The 25091-nt window shown below is 36.9% G+C and overlaps 1 protein-coding gene across 2 annotated transcripts in view; it reads right to left on the reverse strand.

The window, feature by feature from the left end:
- The window catches only part of FRMD6 (FERM domain containing 6), a 36432-nt gene extending 11734 nt beyond the window's left edge, over window positions 1–24698 (reverse strand). Inside the window, exons 1-8 of one of the 2 annotated variants that reach the window (XM_065872430.1) lie at window positions 24600–24698; window positions 14789–14879; window positions 11792–11871; window positions 10715–10791; window positions 8318–8504; window positions 5001–5156; window positions 1720–1785; window positions 759–827 (exon numbers count right to left, since the gene is read on the reverse strand). In XM_065872430.1, the coding sequence (XP_065728502.1) occupies window positions 759–827; window positions 1720–1785; window positions 5001–5156; window positions 8318–8504; window positions 10715–10791; window positions 11792–11871; window positions 14789–14879; window positions 24600–24698 (825 nt within the window). Of the gene's footprint in view, window positions 1–758; window positions 828–1719; window positions 1786–5000; window positions 5157–8317; window positions 8505–10714; window positions 10792–11767; window positions 11872–14788; window positions 14880–24599 lie in introns of both variants that reach the window. The other variant, XM_065872429.1, reaches the window with a different exon arrangement.
- Between the last annotated feature and the right edge of the window lie 393 nt (window positions 24699–25091).

The following is a 25091-nucleotide window of genomic DNA, read 5'->3' on the forward strand; positions in this document are numbered from 1 at the left end:
CTTTGTGTATTTTTTCCAATAATTTCTGAACAAAGCGAAATTATGAATTTTAACGACCACTAGAAATACATATAATTAACTGTAATTCTTTGAACCCTCGCCCAAATGGATACAGCTGACAAAACAGTGAAACAGCTGGGAAAAATCAAGAATTTGCTCCAACAAAAGAAAGTGTATCATTCTCAATAATCTAAAAGTAAAAGTACTTTTCCCGTTAAGAATTGCAGTCCTTTCTTTATAATGATGAGTTTCAACAGACAGATATTAATAGAAACATCTTTTTATATCACTCTTTATTCTTTGCTCAAGAGAAGTTAACTTCCACAAGAAATGGCCAACCCCCATGCTAAGAGTAATTTACCCTCTGATTACAGCTTTCTGTTTTCTAATCCCTCTGCTGTACATTTTTTAAAACAATTCTGTTTGATGAATTCATCTTGAACTTTTCCCATCACATTTCTTCTGAAACTAGAATAACTTAGGGTAGAGTGGTGGGGACCAGATACACAAATTAAAATTAGTAATTTCTTTTGCTATAAGACTCTGTGTTTTAGGTTCACTACTGAAAAGTGGCAAGGATTATAATTATACCACATGCATAAGAATATAAGACAGCTAACTATTTTCATCTTCAGTTTTGAGAAAATATCAAGTTTTGTGCCTGAAACAATATTTTGTTTCAAAAAACAAAACAAAAAACAATACAAGTCCACAAAAACAAAAAACTGAGTATTTTAAGTCAGTTATTTTAAACTCACCACAAACACCAACTTTCCAACATTGGTCCAAGGGAAATCATAAAGTAATTGTTTCTCTTCATCTAAATTCTGTGGAAAGAATTATAAGAGTTACTTATAACTCTTACAAGTAATGCACAGAGAGTTACTGAGGAAACTGACAGATATTTTAAAATAGCTCTAACTTCTTTCCCAGAAAACTAAAATACAGTAATTAAAATCTGAAAGAGGTCCCCAACTCTCTTTGGAGATATGCAGACAGTAATTAAAAGAGGAGTGATACAATTCTGTCGCTTTTGGTTCCTGAGTGACTGTGTTAACCTGCCCTTTTAAGGCAATCTTTTCCCTTCTGGCCTATCCCTAAATTTAAATAAAAAGTCCAGAAGACTCAGGCATTCAAGAGATGAGATAAGGCACTCAGACTTTCATAACTGGATATTTTGCCTATATCGAAGATAAGGCATCCTTATATTCTCCCAGGTCTCACAGAGGGAGGCATCTCTCTCCCTTGTTTATGGCTGTAGCATAAAACCATCCCACTTGTAAAAGGATGATGGTAACTACTTACTCAAGGGACAGGTTTTATCAAAAAACTGTAACGGAAATTGAAATGTCTGGTCAGTCACTGTATTAAAAAGTCATTTTTCTTTCCACAGTTATAGATGCACCAGATGATAAAAAAGAATATTAAAAATTAATGACACACAAAGAAGAATGTCTGGATATTAATGATCTGTGAGTGATGAACTGCGGCCAATCTTTGGTTTGTTGTTTTCTGTTCTAGAGGACTTATTAGTGTCAAGGATCAGACTGCTTCACTTGGACTATCCCACCTTATCTACATCTGTACTAGACAAATAGGAAGTAATGACCAATCAATGGCTGGAAATGGACCAGTGAACCTATCACAGGACCAGGCAGGCACACTGCCAGAGTAACACATAGTGGATGCCATTTGACACTTTACTTCTCGTTAACTAACCTGAAAAATCTGTATTCCCCGCATGGTCAATCCAAGGGTCAGAGAAGCTTCAATTTCCCTTTTATCCTATAGGAATAAAATTGTATGAAAAAGTATATTTTTCTTCTATAATGAACAATTCAGCACCAAAGAAAAGAACCAAAGATAAATTTCAGGATTAGAAAGCTTTTGACTTAAAATAACTTTGCTTGTCTTTCTGCATTCCTTGTTTTCTATAAGATTTAAGAAAATCATGGGTACATATTAAATCAGTAATAGTATTTTCTACTTTCTAAATCCCTGCGATTTCAAAGTTTTAGTGTTTTTACTATATTATATACACTTTCATATCTGACAAAATTCTAAATATTTGTGTTACTGAGAACTCCAGTAAGACTATTTTGCTGCTTTTACATCATTTTTTAAATCTTCTCTCTTATGCTTAATCTTTTTTCAGAAGTTAGAATCTTGAATATAAGGTCGTAGTTGTATTCTGAGATGTACTAGACTTTATGTGTTTAAAACTGGTTAAATCTCCCAACGCTGAAAACAAAGTCAGAGGCAAGCCTGAATAGTTAATGCTCTTTCATGAAGATAGCTAATAAAGTTATAAAAGCTTTACATTCAGTTAGTCTTGAAAGAAAATACTTATGTTTAAGAAGTTCAATTATCACTTGCCAATATGATATACATTCTACCAGCTAAACCATAAACTAAAAAAAAAAAAAAACTACTACAACAAGTATAAGGGAAAAAATTGTACAATTAAGAATGTATTCTGAACTTGGCCACATCTTCTAAGTGCTCATCTGTAACAAGTGGATATAAGGTATAAAGTTCAAAATAGAAAACAAAATTGCTGAGTAACTAAAATATTTTCATTATGAGATTTCTCAATAAAAACAATAAATGAGTACATGCAGATCTTTATTACATTTACTGCCAGTTTTTGCATGATCATGGAAAGGAATATTTTTAGAAATGCATCCTTACCTGGCATAGTAAAGAGAAGCCACAGCCTATTTTCACTATTGGGGCTTTTTTTTCCCATTAATACTCTTTTACATCAAGAAAGGCACACACAGTACAGGTTTAACAGGAGAAACCAATCCATCACTATGAGCTTAGGCCAATTTCCCTTTCAAGGCTGTTCTGATTGCTTCCTGAAATAAGATTGTGCTCATAAAAATGCTGGTAGTGCGTGTATGAGGTGCATATTACTGGGAAAGAGGCACAGAGGTTTTTGTTGTTGTTCTTGTTGTTTTAAGTTTCCTGTCTTCTGTCTCCATTTTATTAACAGGCCTTAAATGAAGCAGTTTTAATGGCAGCCACGTGATTTCTTTAAAGAATGAAAATTCTGCCTATAAGGAAAACATATGTACTTCCCCACCTCATTCAGTTCATTAGTATTAGTTATCTTGTTTTAAGCAGACCAGAATGATTTTCTATGACACATAAAAGTAGTGCACTTTAAGCAAATTGAAAAATTAATTTTTACATGAAAGATAAATTGGAGATATCTACTTCACTAAAGGATTCCTAATAGGAACTTAATAGGATTCTTTAAAATACCAAAGCTTCCCTACAAAATAAAAAGCAACCAATATTTACTGAGCATTCACTAATGTGCCAGGCACTCCATCTGGTTATTTCAGATTCACCATCTTGTTGAATCTTCCCAACCTGTGATATGTATAGGATCATTCCCACTTAACAGATGCCCAGGATTGTAGCAACAGTTGCCTAGGATCCCTGCAAGAGTGAATGCTGATGGAAGGTTTATAAAGCCACAGTCTTTCTGATATATCATTCATACTTCTAATACATTTAAAAATATAAATTTATTGTCAAAAAATGTCATTTATTTGCATTTTCTCAGATAAATTGAGGTGTCACAATGAACTCCCTTAAAAGAAAAAAAAAGAACTCAGTCTTCCAGGAATTTAGCTGAAGAGATCTTGTGGAACTCTATGCCTTTGAAAGATGACAGGGCATTAACAATGCATCTCTTTCGCATGAAAGAGAAAAAATAACATCCTTTGCTCTCTTTTTAAGTCTTTTGAACCAGCCAGGAAAATTACCCAGCATCCAAACTACGGTCTAGTCTCCAATTGTCTAGTTATGTTAATCTTACCACAAAGGATGTAGGAGAGATAACAAACCTAATAATAACAATAATACTGGTAAAGGCAACACGTTTAATTTCATGCCTAACACGTGCTAGGTACTGTTTTAAACACTTTTCACCCACTAATTCCTTTAGTCTTCAATAAACCTCAGAGTTTACTGGCTTTGTTACCATCCCCATTTATCTACGGGGAAACTAAAGCACAGAGAGGCTAAGTAACATGCCTAAGGTTACACAGTAAGGGGTGAAGCTGGGATTTAATCCCAGAAAGGTAGGCCCAACAGACCACACTCTGAACCACTTCATCCTATTTGGTTGGAGAATAAATATACCTTTGAATACTTAAAGGGGAATTCAAGGGTTCTTGCCATGGAAGTGATACTTGTGAAATAGGGAGAGGAGTGGGAAGGAGAAGCAGGAGAGAAGACAGAACGTATTGCCAGTGATTCCCCGCAGAGCCCGCCCGTTATTTGGGTCTGTGACTTCTGACCCAGGATGGAAAAATGAGGCTAGAGACACAAGAACACAAAACACAAGGACACAGGAAAAAGGCAGTATCAAACTCTAGAGTGACAGCACAGAGTCAGTGGTTTAAGCACACAGGCTCTTGTCAAGTAGACCTGGGTTGAATCCTGGCTCTTACTAGTTTTGTGATCTTTGCTGTGTATCCTGGTCTGTAAAATGAAGATTACAGTCCTATCTTATAGTTATGAGGATTTTTAAAAGAGGATAAATATAAAGTGGCCCCATAAACACAATACTCCATAAACATTAGCTATCGTGGTGATGTTCTTATTACTAATGGATACATGCAGGTACGGCTTCACTTCAAGGAGTATTAAAAATTACTGATCGAACAAGTTGCAAATGTTACTCCCCAAGGCAGAAATGCAGATTTGGGAAGGAGAAAAATAACTATTTCATAATCACTGAAAAGCCAGATGCACAATTTACAGCCACTTGTTATCTCAATATTAGGACCATTAAAAAGACTCCATTCTGCTCCCAGGACTGAGCAAAAGCATCACTGACTCCAAGACTGACCAATGATGACAAACAGCGGTTGAAATGAAATTCTTTTAAAAGCCCATTAAAAAAAATTAAAAAGACAACTTTAAATAAAAGTTTCTCCTGATCAAGGAGGTATGGCTGCAGACCTACTGCAATTTTGTACCTTATACAATCTGTAGTAGTGAACGGCAACATCATCCAGTCGGACGGCCTCTTTGATATATTTAAGATGAGCCTCAGAAGCTGTCAGTGCGAACTGATCTTTGTGCATGTTTGGAATGTGCTTCAGGATGTAGTCCTTCCCTCTCTTGGAAACAACCTGTTGGAATACAATGGGAGCGCAATGCAACATTTGTTGGAGGGATGCAAATACTACCCTCATCCCCCAAATGATGAAAGGATGAGAACCGAAAATAGGCCATGTAAATTGGCTGATTTCCATTAGAAAATTCCCACGCTTATTCTTTTTTCATCATCTGTTATGTGACCTGGCTGAATCAGCTAATACTAGAAGCTACAGAGTCAATTTAGCTGTAGTACTCCATATCTAAGAAGAAAAATCACAAGAAATGGGAAAAATATGTTCTCTTGGCTTTAAAATCACCAACAAAGAAAAACCATGCAAACTTGCACAATTTTGTCCACCTCACTGCTTATACTTGCAGAATTATTGGTACCATGAAATGCAGCCACTGTCAGCACATCTTCAGGGTCCGGATCCTACTTAACTCTTCTAAAATTACAGCCACAGAGTGGGAGGTTCTAAATGTTAATCCGAAGAAAGCAGGGGACTGTGAGGAATTCTCAGAAACATTTCTGGTTTTTGCATAAGAGGCTGATATGAACACTCTACTCAAATGCTTATGAGAAAACAGTTTCACTCAAATATTCATTACAATTCACTGCAACTTCAGTTTTCAACAGACAGTAGTCAAACCTTTTAGTTATCAAAAATATATAGTATCCAGAAGCTGCAGGTTCAAAGAAAGGTGTTGACAAAAGTCTTAGCTGATTTCACGAAGATTATAAAATATGGAAAGAATTATGCAAAGTGAACAAAAAGCATTTTAGTGCTTAAAATGACCAGGATTTGAAAATTAGAGAATTTTTAGTTTTATTATTGTTTTTATAGTTACTGATGTTTTGTTTCTTCCTATGAATATTTTAAGGAGAATTAAACATGATGAGTTATTATTGGCCAATAATCAAGTTTTGCTGAGAACTCAAGTTACAGATTTTTCTTTCTAGGTTCCTTTTACATGGAGATGACCTAAATCAGTACTTGTCAACCTTTTTCAGGTCAAAGAACCCCTAGAAAATAATATCTGTAAGGGCAATGAAGTAGATGATTTTGGTGGTCGCAAGGGTTGAGGAAGCTGGTATCTCAGCACCCTGGGTGCCATGGCACACTAATGGGAAGCTCTGCTTTAAAGACCAAGGGTCATTCAGTACCTGATGATAACTAAGGGAATGTAAATACAGGTCAATTTTGGCCCAACAGACATTGCTATGTAATAGCCTGACATCTTTTGTGGGTTTCCTTGAACAACTGAAGCACTGTCAGCCAGTGAACAAAAGCTTATATTGAGCACCGTGATGTGAAATGCTGAAGAAACAGAAAAGGTTAAGTTTATGCCTGTCCTGTAGAATTTGCTAAGAAATACTTAGATCACTGGGTGCAAGAGACAAACAGAGCATTTGAAAATAAAATACTTATGTTCAGGGTCTTATTGAGCCCAGAGGAGGGGCACTGGGCACCTAGACAGTCTGCCCAGGGAACCACACCTGAGCTGATGAGCAGGAGTAGCCAGGTGAAACACGGAGAGGGCCTCACCAGCTAAAGGAGCTGCAGACAGAAAGGCCCAATGTGTGAAACACCACAGGAATTGCTGGGTGTTGCTAGAACACAACACACAAGGTGCAGGACAACCAGAAAGGAAGCTGGAAAGGCTGGCAGGGACGCATGCTGGGAAGTTCCTAGGTCATGCTTGGGAGCCTGGGCTTCACTCCGAAGATGAAGGTTTAAATCAGAAGCAAAAACAACTCCTCTGCAAGCTGTGAGTAAAGCCTGAAGCAGGGACAACAGGGACAACCGCAGGAGTGCTGATGAGAGCTGAAGCCTGGGAAACATGAAGAACCACTACGGGGAGGACACGTGGTAATGTTTAGGAAGTTAAGAGCAACAAAAATACAAGCGAATCTTATTTCTTAAGCTGGGTGATGCGGAGTCAAGGGTTTATGTTAGAGGATGTTCTCGTTGACTGGATGAGGCAGGGAGAAAGAAGGGTGATAGGAAAGAGCCCCGAGTGACTCAAGTTTCTAGGTGATCGGGTGGATGGCAGTGCCACTGGCTGAGGTTAGGAACACAGGGGTAGGAACACAGAGAATTGAGGTGTGAAGAAGATGAATTTGATTTGGGACATTCTGAGTGTGAGGTGCCTATGGGTAAACAGCTGTCTTACAGACATAGGGGAGAGAAACAGATTCAGGAGGTGCCAGTACATAGGTGGTTGTAAAAAGCATTAATTTGGAGGAGATCTCCTGGAATGTGAGTGACTAAGTGTCAAATGCAGCAGAGAAATTCAGGAAAAGAAGTGAAAAGTGTCCACCGGATTTGGCAATTTAAAGGTCACTGCTGGCTTTAAGGACAGCACCATGAGTGGAGGGGGTGGTGAGGAAAGAAGGCAGATGGATGTGGGCTGAGGATTACACGTCGAAGTAAAGAAGCTAAAAAATCAAATATACATCGTCACTTTTTCAAGAAGCTTTACTGAGAAGGGAAGGAGAGATTGGTAGGTCTTCTTTCCCTCCCTCCTTTCTTCCCTGAGGATGGGGAGGTGTGAAGCAAACAAAGTATGTCCTGACTTAAGAAGAGTTAGTTGGGGTAGAGGCTGAAGATACGGGAGAGAGAGATGTCTCGGCAGAGACCTAGAGGAAGAATGGGAAGCGATATCAACAGGGTGGGGATGGAGAAAAGACCTCTGAGACAGTCAGTGCTCAAATAACCTAAGTTTTCTTGCTGAAATAAGGGGGTTGCTCCTCTTTTGAGAGTGAAGGAGATGGTGGTCAGATCAAGCAGTTTACTTATATTTGTTTCCTCAACACAGGAGAAGCTGTGAATGATCTCACGTTTTAAAGAGTAATGTGTTTCTCCCTTCGAAGGGAAAAAATGCTGCTTGAACTAAGAGTACATAAGACGGTCAAGGCCATGTAAATGCCAAAAGAAGGCTGGCAAATACCAAGTTCCACCATCTTTAGGATGGATAGCAATCCTCTTCCTCATAACCCATAAGCAGATTGAGTCCATCGAGAGACTGTATGTGCCACGCTCTCAAGTATGGAATGTGTATCTGGGCGTCATGGAGGGTGTATTGGCCATCAAACATCTGGGTTCCCAGTTCTTGTAGCACCATGACTACCCACACAATGAACTAGAAATGTGCTAGAGAAAACTCTTTAGAATTTGAAGACAGTGCCTACCCAAGATGGGAAGTAAGCCTCGGGCTCAAAGTATTTTCCATAGTGCTTATTCCTTTTGAAGTTCCCAAGATCAGCCTGCAGAGCGAAGGCTGCCAGCAGGAAGTAGGCCTCCTCTCGGAGCACACACTGGGAATGAAGAACTTGTTTTCTCAGGTGCCAGTAATAATAGTATCTTGCTGCTCTGTCACTAGGAAAATAAAACAGAACTCACATTTTGATGGAACAATCTAAAGGCATGTAAACAACCCCAATCCTGCTATCCATCTGGTGACAAGAGCTCTTCTGTTCCTGCTCCCTGCTCCCCCCTCCCTCCTCACTCACTGAAAAGGGGGAGGTTGTAGCTAATACCGGACTGCTGCCTAACTGCTGCTTCACCAAGGTCGCAGGGTGTCAGGACCCCAAGTCAGACTACCCAGACTGCAAAAATAATACTTCCTATGGCCAATAGCATTTGATGCATTCAGAGAATGGAAAACAGATCTGAATCATTCCACTCCAATGTGGGATATACTACATTGAACAAGTATTAGAAGCCTAGGCATCTGTTGTCTGTATTAAAATAATTTTGCCACAATAATGCTGCATACATGACACAAATAAGGACAAATCTGAGGAGACAATCCTGGCTTGAATGTTATGCTGTCCTTTTTTGTTTTGATTTTCATCTGAGCACATTACAAATACACTAAGGTCCTTTTCAAAATATTTCTGTTTATATGCCCTACTAGAAAAGAATTTGCCTAACTATGAATAGTCTTTTTTTTCCTCTAAGAATGAATAAGCTGAAAACTCTCCTTAAATCTTTTTTTTTAAATTAAGTGGCTGTTACTTTATGGGTGTGATTTTATAGGCACATGTTGTAAGAATCATGATAGTCGTCACAAATGGAAATACAAATAGTGCACTCATTACAACCCACTGAGGTCAGAAGTAAATACAGTCCCCATTAAATACACTGAGTAAGAAGTGCTGATTGGGGAAAAATATGGTCAAGCTCCAAAAAATGTCACAGGCAAACAGGATGCCTCTGTGATCAAAGTAAAAATGCAAGAAAAAAATGTGTGTGTGTGTGTGTGTGTGTGTGTGTATTTAATGACTATTTGTCTCCCTATTACTTTAGGTTGAATGTTCACCTGAGATTAATAGCTCATTAGTTGATGATAATAAAAACATATGGGTTTACTTTAACCAAGACTGTGTTTAAAAATGAAAAGTTTAAAATTTAAAAATAAAGCATTTATGTAATTTTTTTTTCCCTTATGACTTTTCAGAGCACTTCTTTTTATAATGTTGAGTATACAATGATTGTTGGACTAGCTCATCACTCGGGAAAAGGGCAGAAGCATGGGGATCAATTAAACATTCATTAGTCCCAGGGGGCTAATTAGTGGCTAAATAATATATTTTCCTTCTTTCCAGCACATTCCATTCCAATTAAGTAAACTTAGAAAAAAAGTTTTATATAAACTGAGAATAACTAGAAAAGTTTCTCTGCTTTAAAAACATTCTTTACAGGCTAATATTTTTTACTTTTTAATTTGCATGTGGCAGTAACATAAATATTAAGAGCAAATCTCAGATACAACTCATTAACCACATGTATCTTTGTCCCTTTTACGCGGGGTTTCTCAAAATTTAAAAATAAATAAGTAAAACACAGAGTTCACATTTCTAGTATTTTCTATCAGCCAACAAAATCACCTCTGAAAGTCTTCCAGCACTGAATCCTCCTATACAAATAATAAACTGAGCTTCTAAACTGGGGAATTCTGAGTCTGTATCATGAGTACAGTATTATTCATGCACCTGCCTCCAGAAAAAGAATCAATTACCTGCCCTTGCCAAACTGCATCTAAGATTCTCACAGGATACCTCCACTGGGCGTAATCTTAGCTTTAAAGCTACTGCCAAGAACAGAAGCAAGACCCCAAAAGTGAAAAGAAAACCAGGCTATATAAACACCCATGCATTTTTATAGGAACGAGTTCCTGCTGCTGTTCCACTCCTCACACCACCACCAGAAAAGAATATAATCCATTAACCAACTTTCCACTTTACACGAGTGCTAGTTCTTTCTTAAAGGAAATATTTTTGGTGACTGATTTGTTATTGAAAATGTGGAGTAGAGAAAATGTGAGCTGATGAGATTGTTAACATTTTCACTGATAGTCTAACATTATCACTCATTCATTCAACAAATGTTTATTGAGTGTCTACTGTACCTCTGTTTTAGGGACTGAAGATACATGCGTGCATAAAAAAAATTTTTTTTTAATCCCTGCTCTTTTATATTCTAGCAGGTGGAGACAAACAATAAACACAAGTACTTTATCTGATATGTTAGAGGATGAGTACTGTAGAAAAATAACGGTTCGGAACTTCTCCCTGTCCTCATACCTGATCAATCGGCCATTTTCCACATAGTACTGCACGCGGAAGTGGATGATCATAGGGGGTCCAAACTGGTCAATACCCTAAACAAAGACATGCGTAAAAATCAGGCTGTTTTTAGTTACTTCAAAAGTGGGTTTCAAAAACAACAAATACCATTATTTACAAGTAACTTTTTAAACACTGAAAGGTTTGATCTACTTCGAATGAGTAGGGGCTTGCAGCGGGTAGACAGTTGTCTCCGTTGCCCTAGATGGATACCAGGTTTATGTGAAAACGGGAAGTTTTATAACTATATCTGATACTCATTCACTGTAATGCCAATGACAACATACGGGAAGATAAAAATAAATGCCAGTGGAAATTTCTAGCTGAGATCCAGCTCCTCTCTCAGCTCTGTCCCCTGTGGTGACCATTTGCTCCTCATTACAATGTTCTGTTCGTCTGACATTCCACATACCAAATGCTAACACGCTGTTTGTTTATGTAGACCTTCACGTTCCTTACTTTGTAGTTGGCTTTGAAGTAGCCTTCCAGTTTACTCCAAGAATTCTTAAATACAAATTGGAGGATTGAGGATTAGACACTGGGGATTATTACTGATTTGCGAGGGGGAGATCTTGAAAACACTAGGTAAATTCCCAGTGAATGCTCCCCTATGCAAATGGAAGGCACTGGTTCAATAAAGTAACAAAACATCAAATGTAAGGATAGTAAAAATGGATTTTAAAATGACTAATAATTTCTAGACCATCAGTTTTGACAACTAACGTGGCCAAAGAACAGGAACAAATACTTTTTCCATGCTTTTCATTTCAAAACATTATCCCAAGATTACTAAAAGGTTATTATCCAATATTATTTTAGCAGATATTCAAAATCTATTGCTATATGCTATAAGCTATTAATACTTCACTAATGTGATATTTTAGAACTTATAATTCATTTTGCTTTCCCAATATTTACTGTATAAAGTGTTAAGATATTTTTCTAATGTATAATAATTAAAATAAACCTTTTAAAAAATCAAAAGAATTTTGCTCATAAATGTAATCTCACCCAAGTGACTTCGTATTGTCGTACCTTGCTGGCCTCTTTCTTCCATTCTTTTGGACAATACTTATAAAGCTTTTGTGACAACTCCATATACACATGTTCATTATCTGCACATTAAAAAAAAAGGAGACAAGGTGATAAAGGATAGATTTTTTCAAAAGAAAAGAAATGGGTTTTTCAAAAAAGCCTCCAGATTTGTGAATGTACTCTGAATTCACATATTACCAAGAAAACACAACAGGATATTAAAAGATAAAAGGTTCTGTGGGATAGACATTAATGATAAGCTTTATGAATTATTTTACTTTTGCAATACAGAACACGTCTCGTTAAAAATATGTTAACATTTAGAAGAAATATTAGATTCCAACTCTTACTTTTACTTAGTTTCTGGGGTCGTTATAACTTACAGTTTAACTTCCAACACTGTGGGTGTTACTTGGTTTTAGAAAAACATGCTCTTGTTTGGCTCACAGAGGACTCATCTCATAAGTGCAAAGTAATGAAACAGGGCAGAAACACCGCCGTAATTGTTACGTAAGAAATTAGAAAACACTGATGAGAACCAACCCATTTCCAAGTGAGGAGCCTGACCCATGTGTTTTGTGAAGAATGGTCTTTAAGACCCATGTGCTTTGTGAAGAGAAGTCTTTTAGACTATTCCTTCTCTGTCTCCTCCACATAAAACAGCATGAAGAAATGATAAAGCATTACTCGCACTGCCTTTGGGATTGACCTTGTGGGAAGAGAAGAATCTTATGCAAAACAAGAATGAATGCCAAAATATTTCTTCAAGGGAATGATGTTCTTAAGATGAACAGAAAATAAGACTGCTAAAAAACCCATATAAAAATGATCTAAACATGTGAAAACAAGCTGGTAAAAATTTTCTGATTTCCCAAATGGACTCTTTTAAAAAGAGAGATATTTCATATGAAAAGCCTTCCTATCTTGTACAGTTTTCAATCTTTTTTAAAAAAGCTCCTTCTTTTTCCTCTAACCATCACTATGGGGGCATGCTCTTGGAAAGCCCTGGATACAAATGTACTCATTCTGGAAGAGAAGTGTGTCTCTTTGACTACTTCAAGGATAACACACTTGACCACGCTATCACTCATGACTGAATGTTGGAGTTTGACTGGAAAAGCGTCATAAGAGAACAGGAAGGGTAAAGCTACTTTTTGTCTATGAATGGCATATTAAGTCAACCAGTTTGGACAAAACGGGTAAGGAAGAGGTCCCCAAACCAAGAGGACGCTACTAAAATCCACTTATCACGTCAACTAAAACTATCTCCCATCTGTCTTATGTTACCAATTAAACATGAAATGGACAAGATCAGACAACCTTACTGTTGAATCTGATTTGTGTTTGGCTTGAGTTCCTGTCTGAAGAAGCAACATAATGAATAGAACAGACTGTTCACCATAATGGCACATACATATTTTTTTAAACTATCACTGTGTCTCTACCATCTGACAGTTTGACCAGAGCTTTGTACTTCAGGAATTCTCAAGCACACATCAATCCTGAAAACAGGTGGAACAGTGATTTCCATTTGACCTGAGAGAAAGCTGAAATGGAGAGAAGGCAAGGGATACGTCTAAAGCCACATGGCTAGCTAGTGGTAGAACCAAAATCAGAACCAGGTCATCTGATTCCTGTTCCAATGTTTTTTTGCCATCCTGCAATCTCTCTTTTAAAAAGGACATCTGAAAAACTCTTATTCTGAAACCTAAGGAAGCTGTAAACTGGTTTTATGAGATTGACTTGTTCAACAACAAAGATCAACAGTCTGGCTGTAGCTGCAGTAAGAAGAATTAACTCTGAGTACAAAATAAAAGTAAGGTTACTTAGAATCTGTAGGGCATCTTATACCCCCAGACCCTTCCTTGAAAGAATGACTGAGGTGTATACTAATACAAGGATAGAGCTGAGCATCTGTGTTTTTATTGCTTTCACTACCGCAGGAAGAAACTGAAGAGCAAATGGCTGGTTCCTCACTTCCTGCTCCATGCTCTCTGGCCTCTCCAGAGCTGTCTTTTTAGACAACTGAAAACTGCTCACATTTTGGAGCTGAACTTGTTGATCAGTTGATCATGATATACTTTCCAGCACAGCAGACCTAAGCACTTTATGGTACTAACCAGATTCTCAAGATATCATAAGCCTTTAAATTGAAACCAATTCCAGTAGTATAAAATAGTTCATATCCAAATATAAAATATAGATAAATTTCACAAAAAAAAGGTCTCCTTGGAAAACTGAGCAAAGATTTGAAAGGTTTTTGTCATCTAGAAGACTAACTTAGAGAAATCTTAAAATATGATTTGAAAGAAGAACGTTTTAAGGAATGGCTGCACTTAAACCCTGGGAACTTAACTCTAACTAAGGTGTTATTGGCAGAGAAAGCTTATATGGAGCCCTTTGCTTGAAAATCTTTTCCACATAAAGTATACAGAAGAAACTGATCCCATTTCTCTAAGTCATGTGTTCTGACTGGAAAAAAGAGAAGGGGCAAGGAAGGAAAAACAGAAAATAAGAGTAAATTAATAGATCACTTTGTTATACTATATATTCAACAGCAAGAGAAGCTGAATAGAGGAAAGTCAGTTTTATTATGTCTAAATGTCTTTTAATGTTAAAAATTATAAAACAAATTAAATTACAAAAACATCCAATTTCCTACTAGCGCCAGCTGCTCCCTGAGTGCAAAGAAACAAAAATCAATCTTAGTTCATTAAAACATAAAAGAGCAAACACATAAAACCCAGACTCCTAAAGAGGAACAAATTTTTAAGTTCAAACCATAATAAATTCATGACCTAAAATTCTAAACTTGTAAGAAATACAGAACAGTACTCATGTTAAAATATGAGTACTAGATTAAAACTCATGATCAGTTTATGGGTATTTTGACAATCATAATTACATAACAATATGCTCAATTTAAGTTACAGCTATAAAATGTCATTTCCTCAGGGACAGTTGGCTAACTCCATCAGAGATGGGATTGAGACTTACTTTGTATAACACTGAGTCCAAAGAGGTGACAGTCCTTTAGCCTGAGTAGGTCACACACCTGGACCAGCAACTGGTGACACAGAATTTTAACCTATAGGAAAAAAGACAGACACACGTTTAAGATAACAATTCAGCCAAGTCCAGACAGTGAGCCACAATCAGGCAATGTAATGCATCCTAAATACATGCCTTGAAGGGACAAGCTGACACTAGCAAAACGACAGTTGGTTTACGGAAATCACCTTAATCTGCAGCTGTGTTTCAATAATAATGATCACAATTCAAATTTCTACAACCTGCTAATAAAGTACCACTGCAATCTTGTACAAGACTCATAAATCTTAGGATACATGGACAAGGCCTTACTCTATAGCCGTGGTGCATGATAAATATGTATTTCAGAAGGAACCCCAAATAGCCTAATCAGATTATCAAAATTATTAATTTGGCAAGTATCTTTACAAAGAAAGTTTTCCTCTTGATGGTCTAAACAAAATGCTCACATACTGCACAATGAGTGAATACCTAGCTTTTATTTACTCTAATAATTGACACATCTTGTAAGTACCTAAACCAGGTTCTTTTTCTGAGTCCTAGTATAATTCAAACATAATAAAACCATATTAATTAGGAACTCTGGGGTTAAGTTATTCTGAAAAGTCACATGTTGAACGATAACAGTCTTTAAAAGATACAGTTCTAATGACTTTTCAAATGTTTAATGTGGAAAAAGATATTCCATGCAAATGGAAACCAAAAGAAAGCTGGAGTAGCAATTCTCATATCAGACAAAATAGACTTTAAAATAAGGACTATTAAAAGGGACAAAGAAGGACACTACATAATGATCAAGGGATCGATCCAAGAAGAAGATATAACAATTGTAAATATTTATGCACCCAACATAGGAGCACCTCAATACATAAGGCAAATACTAACAACCATAAAAGGGGAGATCAACAGTAACACATTCATAGTAGGGGACTTTAACACCCCACTTTCACCCATGGACAGATCATCCAAAATGAAAATAAATAAGGAAACACAAGCTTTAAATGATACATTAAACAAGATGGACTTAATTGATATTTATAGGACACTCCATCCAAAAACAACAGAATACACATTTTTCTCAAGTGCTCATGGAACATTCTCCAGGATAGATCATATCTTGGGTCACAAATCAAGCCTTGGTAAATTTAAGAAAACTGAAATTGTATCAAGTATCTTTTCCGACCACAACGCCATGAGACTAGATATCAATTACAGGAAAAGATCTGTAAAAAATACAAACACATGGAGGCTAAACAATACACTACTTAATAATGAAGTGATCACTGAAGAAATCAAAGAGGAAATAAAAAAATACCTAGAAACAAATGACAATGGAGACACAACGACCCAAAACCTATGGGATGCAGCAAAAGCAGTTCTAAGGGGGAAGTTTATAGCAATACAAGCCCACCTTAAGAAGCAGGAAACATCTCGAATAAACAACCTAACCTTGCACCTCAAGCAATTAGAGAAAGAAGAACAAAAAAACCCCAAAGCTAGCAGAAGGAAAGAAATCATAAAAATCAGATCAGAAATAAATGAAAAAGAAATGAAGGAAACAATAGCAAAGATCAATAAAACTAAAAGCTGGTTCTTTGAGAAGATAAACAAAATAGATAAACCACTAGCCAGACTCATCAAGAAAAAAAGGGAGAAGACTCAAATCAATAGAATTAGAAATGAAAAAGGAGAAGTAACAACTGACACTGCAGAAATAAAAAAAATCATGAGAGATTACTACAAGCAACTCTATGCCAATAAAATGGACAATCTGGAAGAAATGGACAAATTCTTAGAAATGCACAACCTGCCAAGACTGAATCAGGAAGAAATAGAAAATATGAACAGACCAATCACAAGCACTGAAATTGAAACTGTGATTAAAAACCTTCCAACAAACAAAAGCCCAGGACCAGATGGCTTCACAGGTGAATTCTATCAAACGTTTAGAGAAGAGCTAACACCTATCCTTCTCAAACTCTTCCAAAATATAGCAGAGGGAGGAACACTCCCAAATTCCTTCTACGAAGCCACCATCACCTTGATACCAAAACCAGACAAGGATGTCACAAAGAAAGAAAACTACAGGCCAATATCACTGATGAACATAGATGCAAAAATCCTCAACAAAATACTAGCAAACAGAATCCAACAGCACATTAAAAGGATCATACACCATGATCAAGTGGGGTTTATTCCAGGAATGCAAGGATTCTTCAATATACGCAAATCTATCAATGTGATAAACCATATTAACAAATTGAAGGAGAAAAACCATATGATCATCTCAATAGATGCAGAGAAAGCTTTCGACAAAATTCAACACCCATTTATGATAAAAACCCTCCAGAAAGTAGGCATAGAGGGAACTTTCCTAAACATAATAAAAGCCATATATGACAAGCCCACAGCAAACATCATCCTCAATGGTGAAAAACTGAAAGCATTTCCACTAAGATCAGGAACAAGACAAGGTTGCCCACTCTCACCACTCTTATTCAACATAGTTTTGGAAGTTTTAGCCACAGCAATCAGAGAAGAAAAGGAAATAAAAGGAATCCAAATCGGAAAAGAAGAAGTAAAGCTGTCACTGTTTGCAGATGACATGATACTATACATAGAGAACCCTAAAGATGCTACCAGAAAACTACTAGAGCTAATCAATGAATTTGGTAAAGTAGCAGGATACAAAATTAATGCACAGAAATCTCTGGCATTCCTATATACTAATGATGAAAAATCTGAAAGTGAAATCAAGAAAACACTCCCATTTACCATTGCAACAAAAAGAATAAAATATCTAGGAATAAACCTACCTAAGGAGACGAAAGACCTGTATGCAGAAAATTATAAGACACTGATGAAAGAAATTAAAGATGATACAAATAGATGGAGAGATATACCATGTTCTTGGATGGGAAGAATCAACATTGTGAAAATGACTCTACTACCCAAAGCAATCTACAGATTCAATGCAATCCCTATCAAACTACCACTGGCATTTTTCACAGAACTAGAACAAAAAATTTCGCAATTTGTATGGAAACACAAAAGACCCCGAATAGCCAAAGCAATCTTTAGAACGAAAAAAGGAGCTGGAGGAATAAGGCTCCCTGACTTCAGACTATATTACAAAGCAACAGTAATCAAGACAGTATGGTACTGGCACAAAAACAGAAAGATAGATCAATGGAACAGGATAGAAAGCCCAGAGATAAACCCACGCACATATGGACACCTTATCTTTGATAAAGGAGGCAGGAATGTACAGTGGAGAAAGGACAGCCTCTTCAATAAATGGTGCTGGGAAAACTGGACAGGTACATGTAAAAGTATGAGATTAGATCACTCCCTAACACCATACACAAAAATAAGCTCAAAATGGATTAAAGACCTAAATGTAAGGCCAGAAACTATCAAACTCTTAGAAGAAAACATAGGAAGAACACTCTATGACATAAATCACAGCAAGATCCTTTCTGACCCACCTCCTAGAGTAATGGAAATAAAAACAAAAATAAACAAATGGGACCTAATGAAACTTCAAAGCTTTTGCACAGCAAAGGAAACCATAAGCAAGACCAAAAGACAACCCTCAGAATGGGAGAAAACATTTGCAAATGAAGCAACTGACAAAGGATTAATCTCCAAAATTTACAAGCAGCTCATGCAGCTCAATAACAAAAAAACAAACAACCCCATCCAAAAATGGGCAGAAGACCTAAATAGACATTTCTCCAAAGAAGATATACAGAATGCCAACAAACACATGAAAGAATGCTCAACATCATTAATCATTAGATAAATGCAAATCAAAACTACAATGAGATATCATCTCACACCAGTCAGAATGGCCATCATCAAAAAATCAAGAAACAATAAATGCTGGAGAGGGTGTGGAGAAAAGGGGACACTCTTGCACTGCTGGTGGGAATGTGAATTGGTTCAGCCACTGTGGAGAACAGTATGGAGGTTCCTTAAAAAACTACAAATAGAATTACCATATGACCCAGCAATCCCACTACTTGGCATATACCCTGAGAAAACCAAAATTCAAAGAGAGTCATGTACCAAAATGTTCATTGCAGCTCTATTTACAATAGCCAGGACATGGAAACAACCTAAGCGCCCATCATCGGATGAATGGATAAAGAAGATGTGGCACATATACACAATGGAATATTACTCAGCCTTAAAAAGAAATGAAATTGAGCTATTTGTAATGAGATGGATAGACCTAGAATCTGTCATACAGAGTGAAGTAAGTCAGAAAGAAAAGGACAAATACCGTATGCTAACACATATATATGGAATTTAAGGGGAAAAAATGTCATTAAGAACCTAGGGGTAAAATAGGAATAAAGACGCAGACCTACTGGAGAACGGACTTAAGAATATGGGGAGGGGGAAGGGTGAGTTTTGACAGGGCGAGAGAGAGTCATGGACATATACACACTAACAAACGTAGTAAGGTAGATAGCTGGGGGGAAGCAGCCGCCAGGCACAGGGATATTAGCTCGGTGCTTTGTGACAGCCTGGAAGGGTGGGATGGGGAGAGTGGGAGGGAGGGAGACGCAAGAGGGAAGACATATGGGAACATATGTATATGTATAGCTGATTCACTTTGTTGTAAAGCAGAAACTAACACACCATTGTAAAGCAATTATACCCCAATAAAGATGTTTAAAAAAAATAAATAAATAAAATAAAATAGTTTATAATCACAAAAAAAAAAAAAAATGTTTAATGAAGTGTTTTGGGAGACAATAATTCTAATGGGTCTGCCTTGTTGAATTCAGAACCACTAAAGCTTATTAGTATTGGGACTGACACTAAGAGACCACGTGGGTCAATTTCTTCATCTGATAGAAGTAGAAAAGAAAAGCCAGACAGCTTGCAGTCATGTAGCTAGTAGTGGCAGAGGCAGCAACTCACACCTTTGCTCATTTTGTATTACAATATTTTTGTATAAGTATATTAATAAAATATGTGCAACATGACAGTTTATCAGTCTAGGAACATATATTATGTGGCATTTCCCCTCGTATTTGTAATATTAACTTGCAACTTCTTTCTTTAACAATGATGACAGTTACAGTTTTAATGATTACAAATTCTAAATTAGTTAACTCTGAATTAATGACTTCTTATCATACCTTAATATGTAACTCAGACTCAGAAAATAAAACCATGTTGAGATCTCTTGACAATTGAAAGCCAAACAATTCAAAATGGTGACAATGTCGACTGGAGTAAGAAAAATAGGTTTACAGCTCTTTTCCACATTCACTGTTAAATGGCAAATAATCTGAAGCACCTTATCCACTAGAAAGTGCAAAAAGTATTTATGTAAGGCTAGAGAGTACCACTTAGGCTGCTTTAGAAGTTACAGGAACTCAGTGAAGCTGGGATAGTGTCTTATTTTATATTCAGGATATACAGCAGGCACTCAGTAAATGTCTGATGAAGAAAAGCCAGGGATCTGATTTTCCTGTGGGCCCCTCACCTTCCTTCTGTTCCATGACTACAGACTACTCTCTGACCCACTGAGCAGATCACTTAGTAATGTGCCATGTAAGAATTTAGGGAAAATGTATCAATACGCATCCACCAACACCACTGGGGGAATACATTTGCCAATAGGAAATCAGTATCATCTTCGTTCACTAAAAAGACTTTGGATTTGAGTTCTATATTACTGTGATTCCACTTTACAAATAAGCTTAAATAAATAAAATGATAAAGTAATGGAAGAAGTGTCTAATGTTAAATAAAATTGAATTAGATACTACAAATTTGAGACTTCAGATGTCATATAGTCTAGGACTTCTTTAATCTTTAGATTTGAAATGTCGTGGGACTTCCCTTGTGGCGCAGTGGTTAAGAATCTGCCTGCCAATGCAGAGGACATGGGTTTGAGCCCTGGTCTGGGAAGATCCCACATGCTGCAGAGCAACTAAGCCCGTGTGCCACAACTACTGAGCCTGCGCTCTAGAGGCCGTGAGCCACAACTACTGAGCCCACGTGCCACAACTACTGAAGCCCGCGTGCCTAGAGCCTGTGCTCCACAACAAGAGAAGCCACCGCAATGAGAAGCCCGCACACCACAATGAAGAGTAGCCCCCGCTCGAACTAGAAAAAGCCCGCACACAGCAACGAAGACCCAACACAGCCAAAAATAAATAAATAAATTTTAAAAATATAATAAAAAAAAAAATGTCAAAGCACTCTGGGTAAAACGTGATAAAACGTTAAAAGAAAAATTCCAAACCACACGGTGTATGCAAAATGAACTATGTTGTAACTTTGTGTAACTGCTGTTCAAATAATGCTGTGCATTTCCCCCACCACACCCTATATAATTATTATTGTTCCGCTAGTTTAAATCAAGTATTTGGAGCCTAACTGATAAAGCTCTTTAACAACTATTAAGGAAATAACAATGTTCTTGTTTAAAAACTGTAATTAAGTAAGGTTGTGGCTCTGAAGTCTTACCTGCTGTGAAAACAAGCTTGAGTTTTTTGCATTTGCATATTATGAGTCTTTAAGGCTACATTTTAGCTGATTGTGAAATTTTTCAAGTTCTTTAATCTTCAGGAGCAATGGGAACTTTAAAAAGTGCCATAGAATATGAGGTATTAAGAATAAGAATGAAAGCATTATCTAAAAATATACTCTATATGGAACTTTCTAATAAAAACAGCACTTGATTCTCAATGTCAATGGTTTGATATTGAGCAAGAATGTTTAAAATATGCTCCAGAAAAAGAACTGTTCACTCTCTTCTCAGTGAAGAGGTGTAACCTCTTACCCATAATTTATATCACTCAAAAATTTTGTGGCTCCTACATTTACCATCATTTGATTTCCAAAAATTTCCAAGTTCCCATATTTATTACCTGATGATTAAAATCATTTAGAACAGTCCCTATTAGTTCAACTCATGGAGAATTAAAAATGACCAAAACACTAAATTTACCCCACATGCAGAAAGGCAACATTCTATCAACTACATTTGTCAGGGAACAAACTTTCTTTGTTTAAAAAAAATGTTGAGAAATGATTTAAAAAATGAGACCATTAATGAAATAGTTTTGTTACAGTTAATTTGTTCTACCACAACTCTACAAGTATCAGCTGCTATTTTCCAAAGACAAAAATAACACTTTGTAGAACACGACAGGCCTTTGGCAGCCCTGAGTTGGCTTTCTAGCGAGGAGGGAACTCCATACTACTTAACCCAGTTCCTCCTCCCCGTCCTTTGGTCCAACAGCTTGCTTGCTAATGAGGAGTCGGGACATGGCAGGGCCATCTATGGACCCTGGAATAAGAACAGGTCTACGTGGGAGTCAGACTCCACAGCTGAGTTTCATTAACAGTGAGAACACAGCTCAAAGAAATGAAAACAAGTGCTCCTCTATTAAGTGCTCATTCACTGAGCAATTCCCAGGTACCAGGCACTGTAATAAGCATTTATTCATGTTATGTCTTTATATCCTCACAATGTCCCTGTGAGGAGAGTAAGATTATCCCCACTTTATAGAAGAGGAAACCGAAGCCAAAAAACTAACTTGCCCAAGGTTGCAGAGTAAATTGTGAAGTACAGATTTCCACCTACATCCCCCATCCTACCCTAGACTTACTAAATCAGCATCTCCAAGGAGTGGAGTCCAATAGTTTGGGTATTTAACAAGCTCTCCAGGTAATTCTGATGGACATCAAGTTGTAAAATCATTGATCTACAGGAACGAATGGACTGGCTATCTGCCAGTCTGTTCTCTGTAATTATCTTCCTCAGCTAAGATTTTAGTGCAAATTAATTTCTTAGAAAATTATAGTCAGCTCCTAGTATTCCTCATGAAGTCAGATTAGTCTTCCTTCTAACTTACCTGAGATCAGTAAGGTTTTGCCCCATATCCTGTATATGTGCATACACACACATGAACACATGTATACACATTCCACCAGATGAAAAGACAGAAGAAGTGGAATGGAGAGAAGTTTCTTAAGTGCTTATGCTTATATTTATGTATATTTAAAAAATTTAATTGATCTTTTTATATAACTGTATAAAAGAACTCAAATAGCATATTCATGTATACATGTAAATTACATTTTGATATATTCTGACAGTGCCCATACTGACAAAGAATGATAATGTTGCCAAAAATAACAGCCTATCACTTCACGAAACCAAAACAACTTCAGGTACCCTGAGTAGAAATGTAGCTAATCAATAGAAATTCTGCCTAACAGATTGATAAAGTTCATTCAACAGGCAGGTTTGATGCTCAGACAATTCCTGTGAGCAAAAACAAGGTTACATTAGTAAATCTGTGAAGAAACTGTGGTGACTGACAGAATAAAACCAAAATAATTACGGTAATAAGCAGAACCTTTTCCTATTTAAACTTTTAATGGAGCTATTTAAATGTCATATAGCTTCATTATAACATTTAGAAATATTCTTTTATACAGCAATTGGGTTAAAAATATAGTTGCATATAGCAAAGAAAACTAATTCAAGGCATGCACTGAGGCAATTTTTCCCTTAATTCCATCAGAATACAATCAGTGAAAGAATATGGAAGTTGATAATAGGGAGAGGGGTTGAAAAATGCTAGGCATGATTGTGGTTACAGAAAACTGTTTGGCAGTCTCTACCAAAGCTAAACATATGTGTACTTCATGATTCACAATCCACTGTCGGGTATAAACTCAGAAATGTATACATATGTGCATATACATAAAATGTTCCAAATAGTTTTATTTGTAACAGCCCCAAACTTAAAATAACCCAATATCCATCAATAATAGTTGGAAAAGAAACTGGACATATTCATACAATGAAATATTATACAATAATGAAAACGGAATTACTGTCACATGTGATAGAATGGATGACTTTCACAGGCCAAATGTTGAGTACATAAAATATACCCAGATATAAAAGTGAGCATATCACATAATTTTAGCTGCATGAAGTTCAGAAACAAGAAAATTATTCCATGGTGATAGAGGTGGGAATAGTCATTACCCTTGGGTGTAGATTACTGACTAGGAGGGATCACAAAAGATCTTTCTGGGGTACTAGAAATCTACTATATCTCAAGCTGGATGATGGTTACATGGATGTATACACTTGTAAAAATTCACTGAGCTGCTCACTGAAGATTCCTATACTTCGCTGTAAGTAAATTATAAGCCAACTTTAAAAGTAAAAAATACAAAAAAGTATCATATTTCTCGATGTCCAGGTTAACTGAAAGAGTTAACTCTGACTCATGAACCATAAGCAACAGTTCAGTACTCAAATACACAGCCTATTGTTGAAATTGGCTAGACTTAGGCTACAGGTTACTATTAAAACAATGATCAAGCGCGTGTTAAAAAGCTAGCAATTATGTATTGCCATTTCACGTGTGTAGGTGACAACTCAAAAGTATTTAAAAAGCAAACTCAGATATCCATAAAAATTATATTTCAATAAAGGTTTAAAAATAGCAAAGTGTTCATGTTTCTATAATATAATAACCAAAATTCTCTTATTTTACCAGACAAGAGAATGCTGAAAGCAGCTAAACTTAAGCCATAATTCAAAGTTTATACCTGTGTAGACCACTTTAATACCCCAATTCTCCCACATTATTAATGGTCTCATTCTGTAATGATTTCATCCTTAGCCAAGTCATAATTTGAATGTGGTCACTGGTGGGAACATCATCATTTAGACATTTCTAAAGTGGGATCTACTCACATTTATGATGATGTTCAGAGATTCATCGTTGGGAAGGAAAATACACACACTCCGGCGGTCTTGCATGACTCTGTTGTTATGGAAGTTCAATTTGTTCATTGTGTTGTGGGCTCTCTAGGGATCAGGGCTGGGCTCCGAGTCCTCGGCAATTCCTCTGGTTCCGAGCACTCCAAAGCCAAACTCTGCTCCTCATCACACGCCCTACAGAAGAAGCATCATGACGTTCGACTACGTGGGTTTCATAGCTGTAAAAAAAGCCCAAAAGGAGGCTGTGAATAAAGGCGGTAAGGTTGGTGAGGAGAGAGAGGAGGAGAGAGATGAGGAGAGGAGCAGCAGCACGACTGGTCTCGTTGGCACAGGTACAGCACGTCTCACAGTGAGGGCTCCCTCGCTTAATCAATGAGAATGCACAGAAACGTACTCTGTGCTTTGCCCGCTATCAAGTGTTTTAAAACTTTCAGGGACTTCCCTGGGGGTCCAGTGGTAAAGAAT

This window comes from Phocoena phocoena, chromosome 2 (genome assembly GCF_963924675.1).
Source record: "Phocoena phocoena chromosome 2, mPhoPho1.1, whole genome shotgun sequence".
Taxonomy (NCBI): Eukaryota; Metazoa; Chordata; class Mammalia; order Artiodactyla; family Phocoenidae; genus Phocoena; species Phocoena phocoena.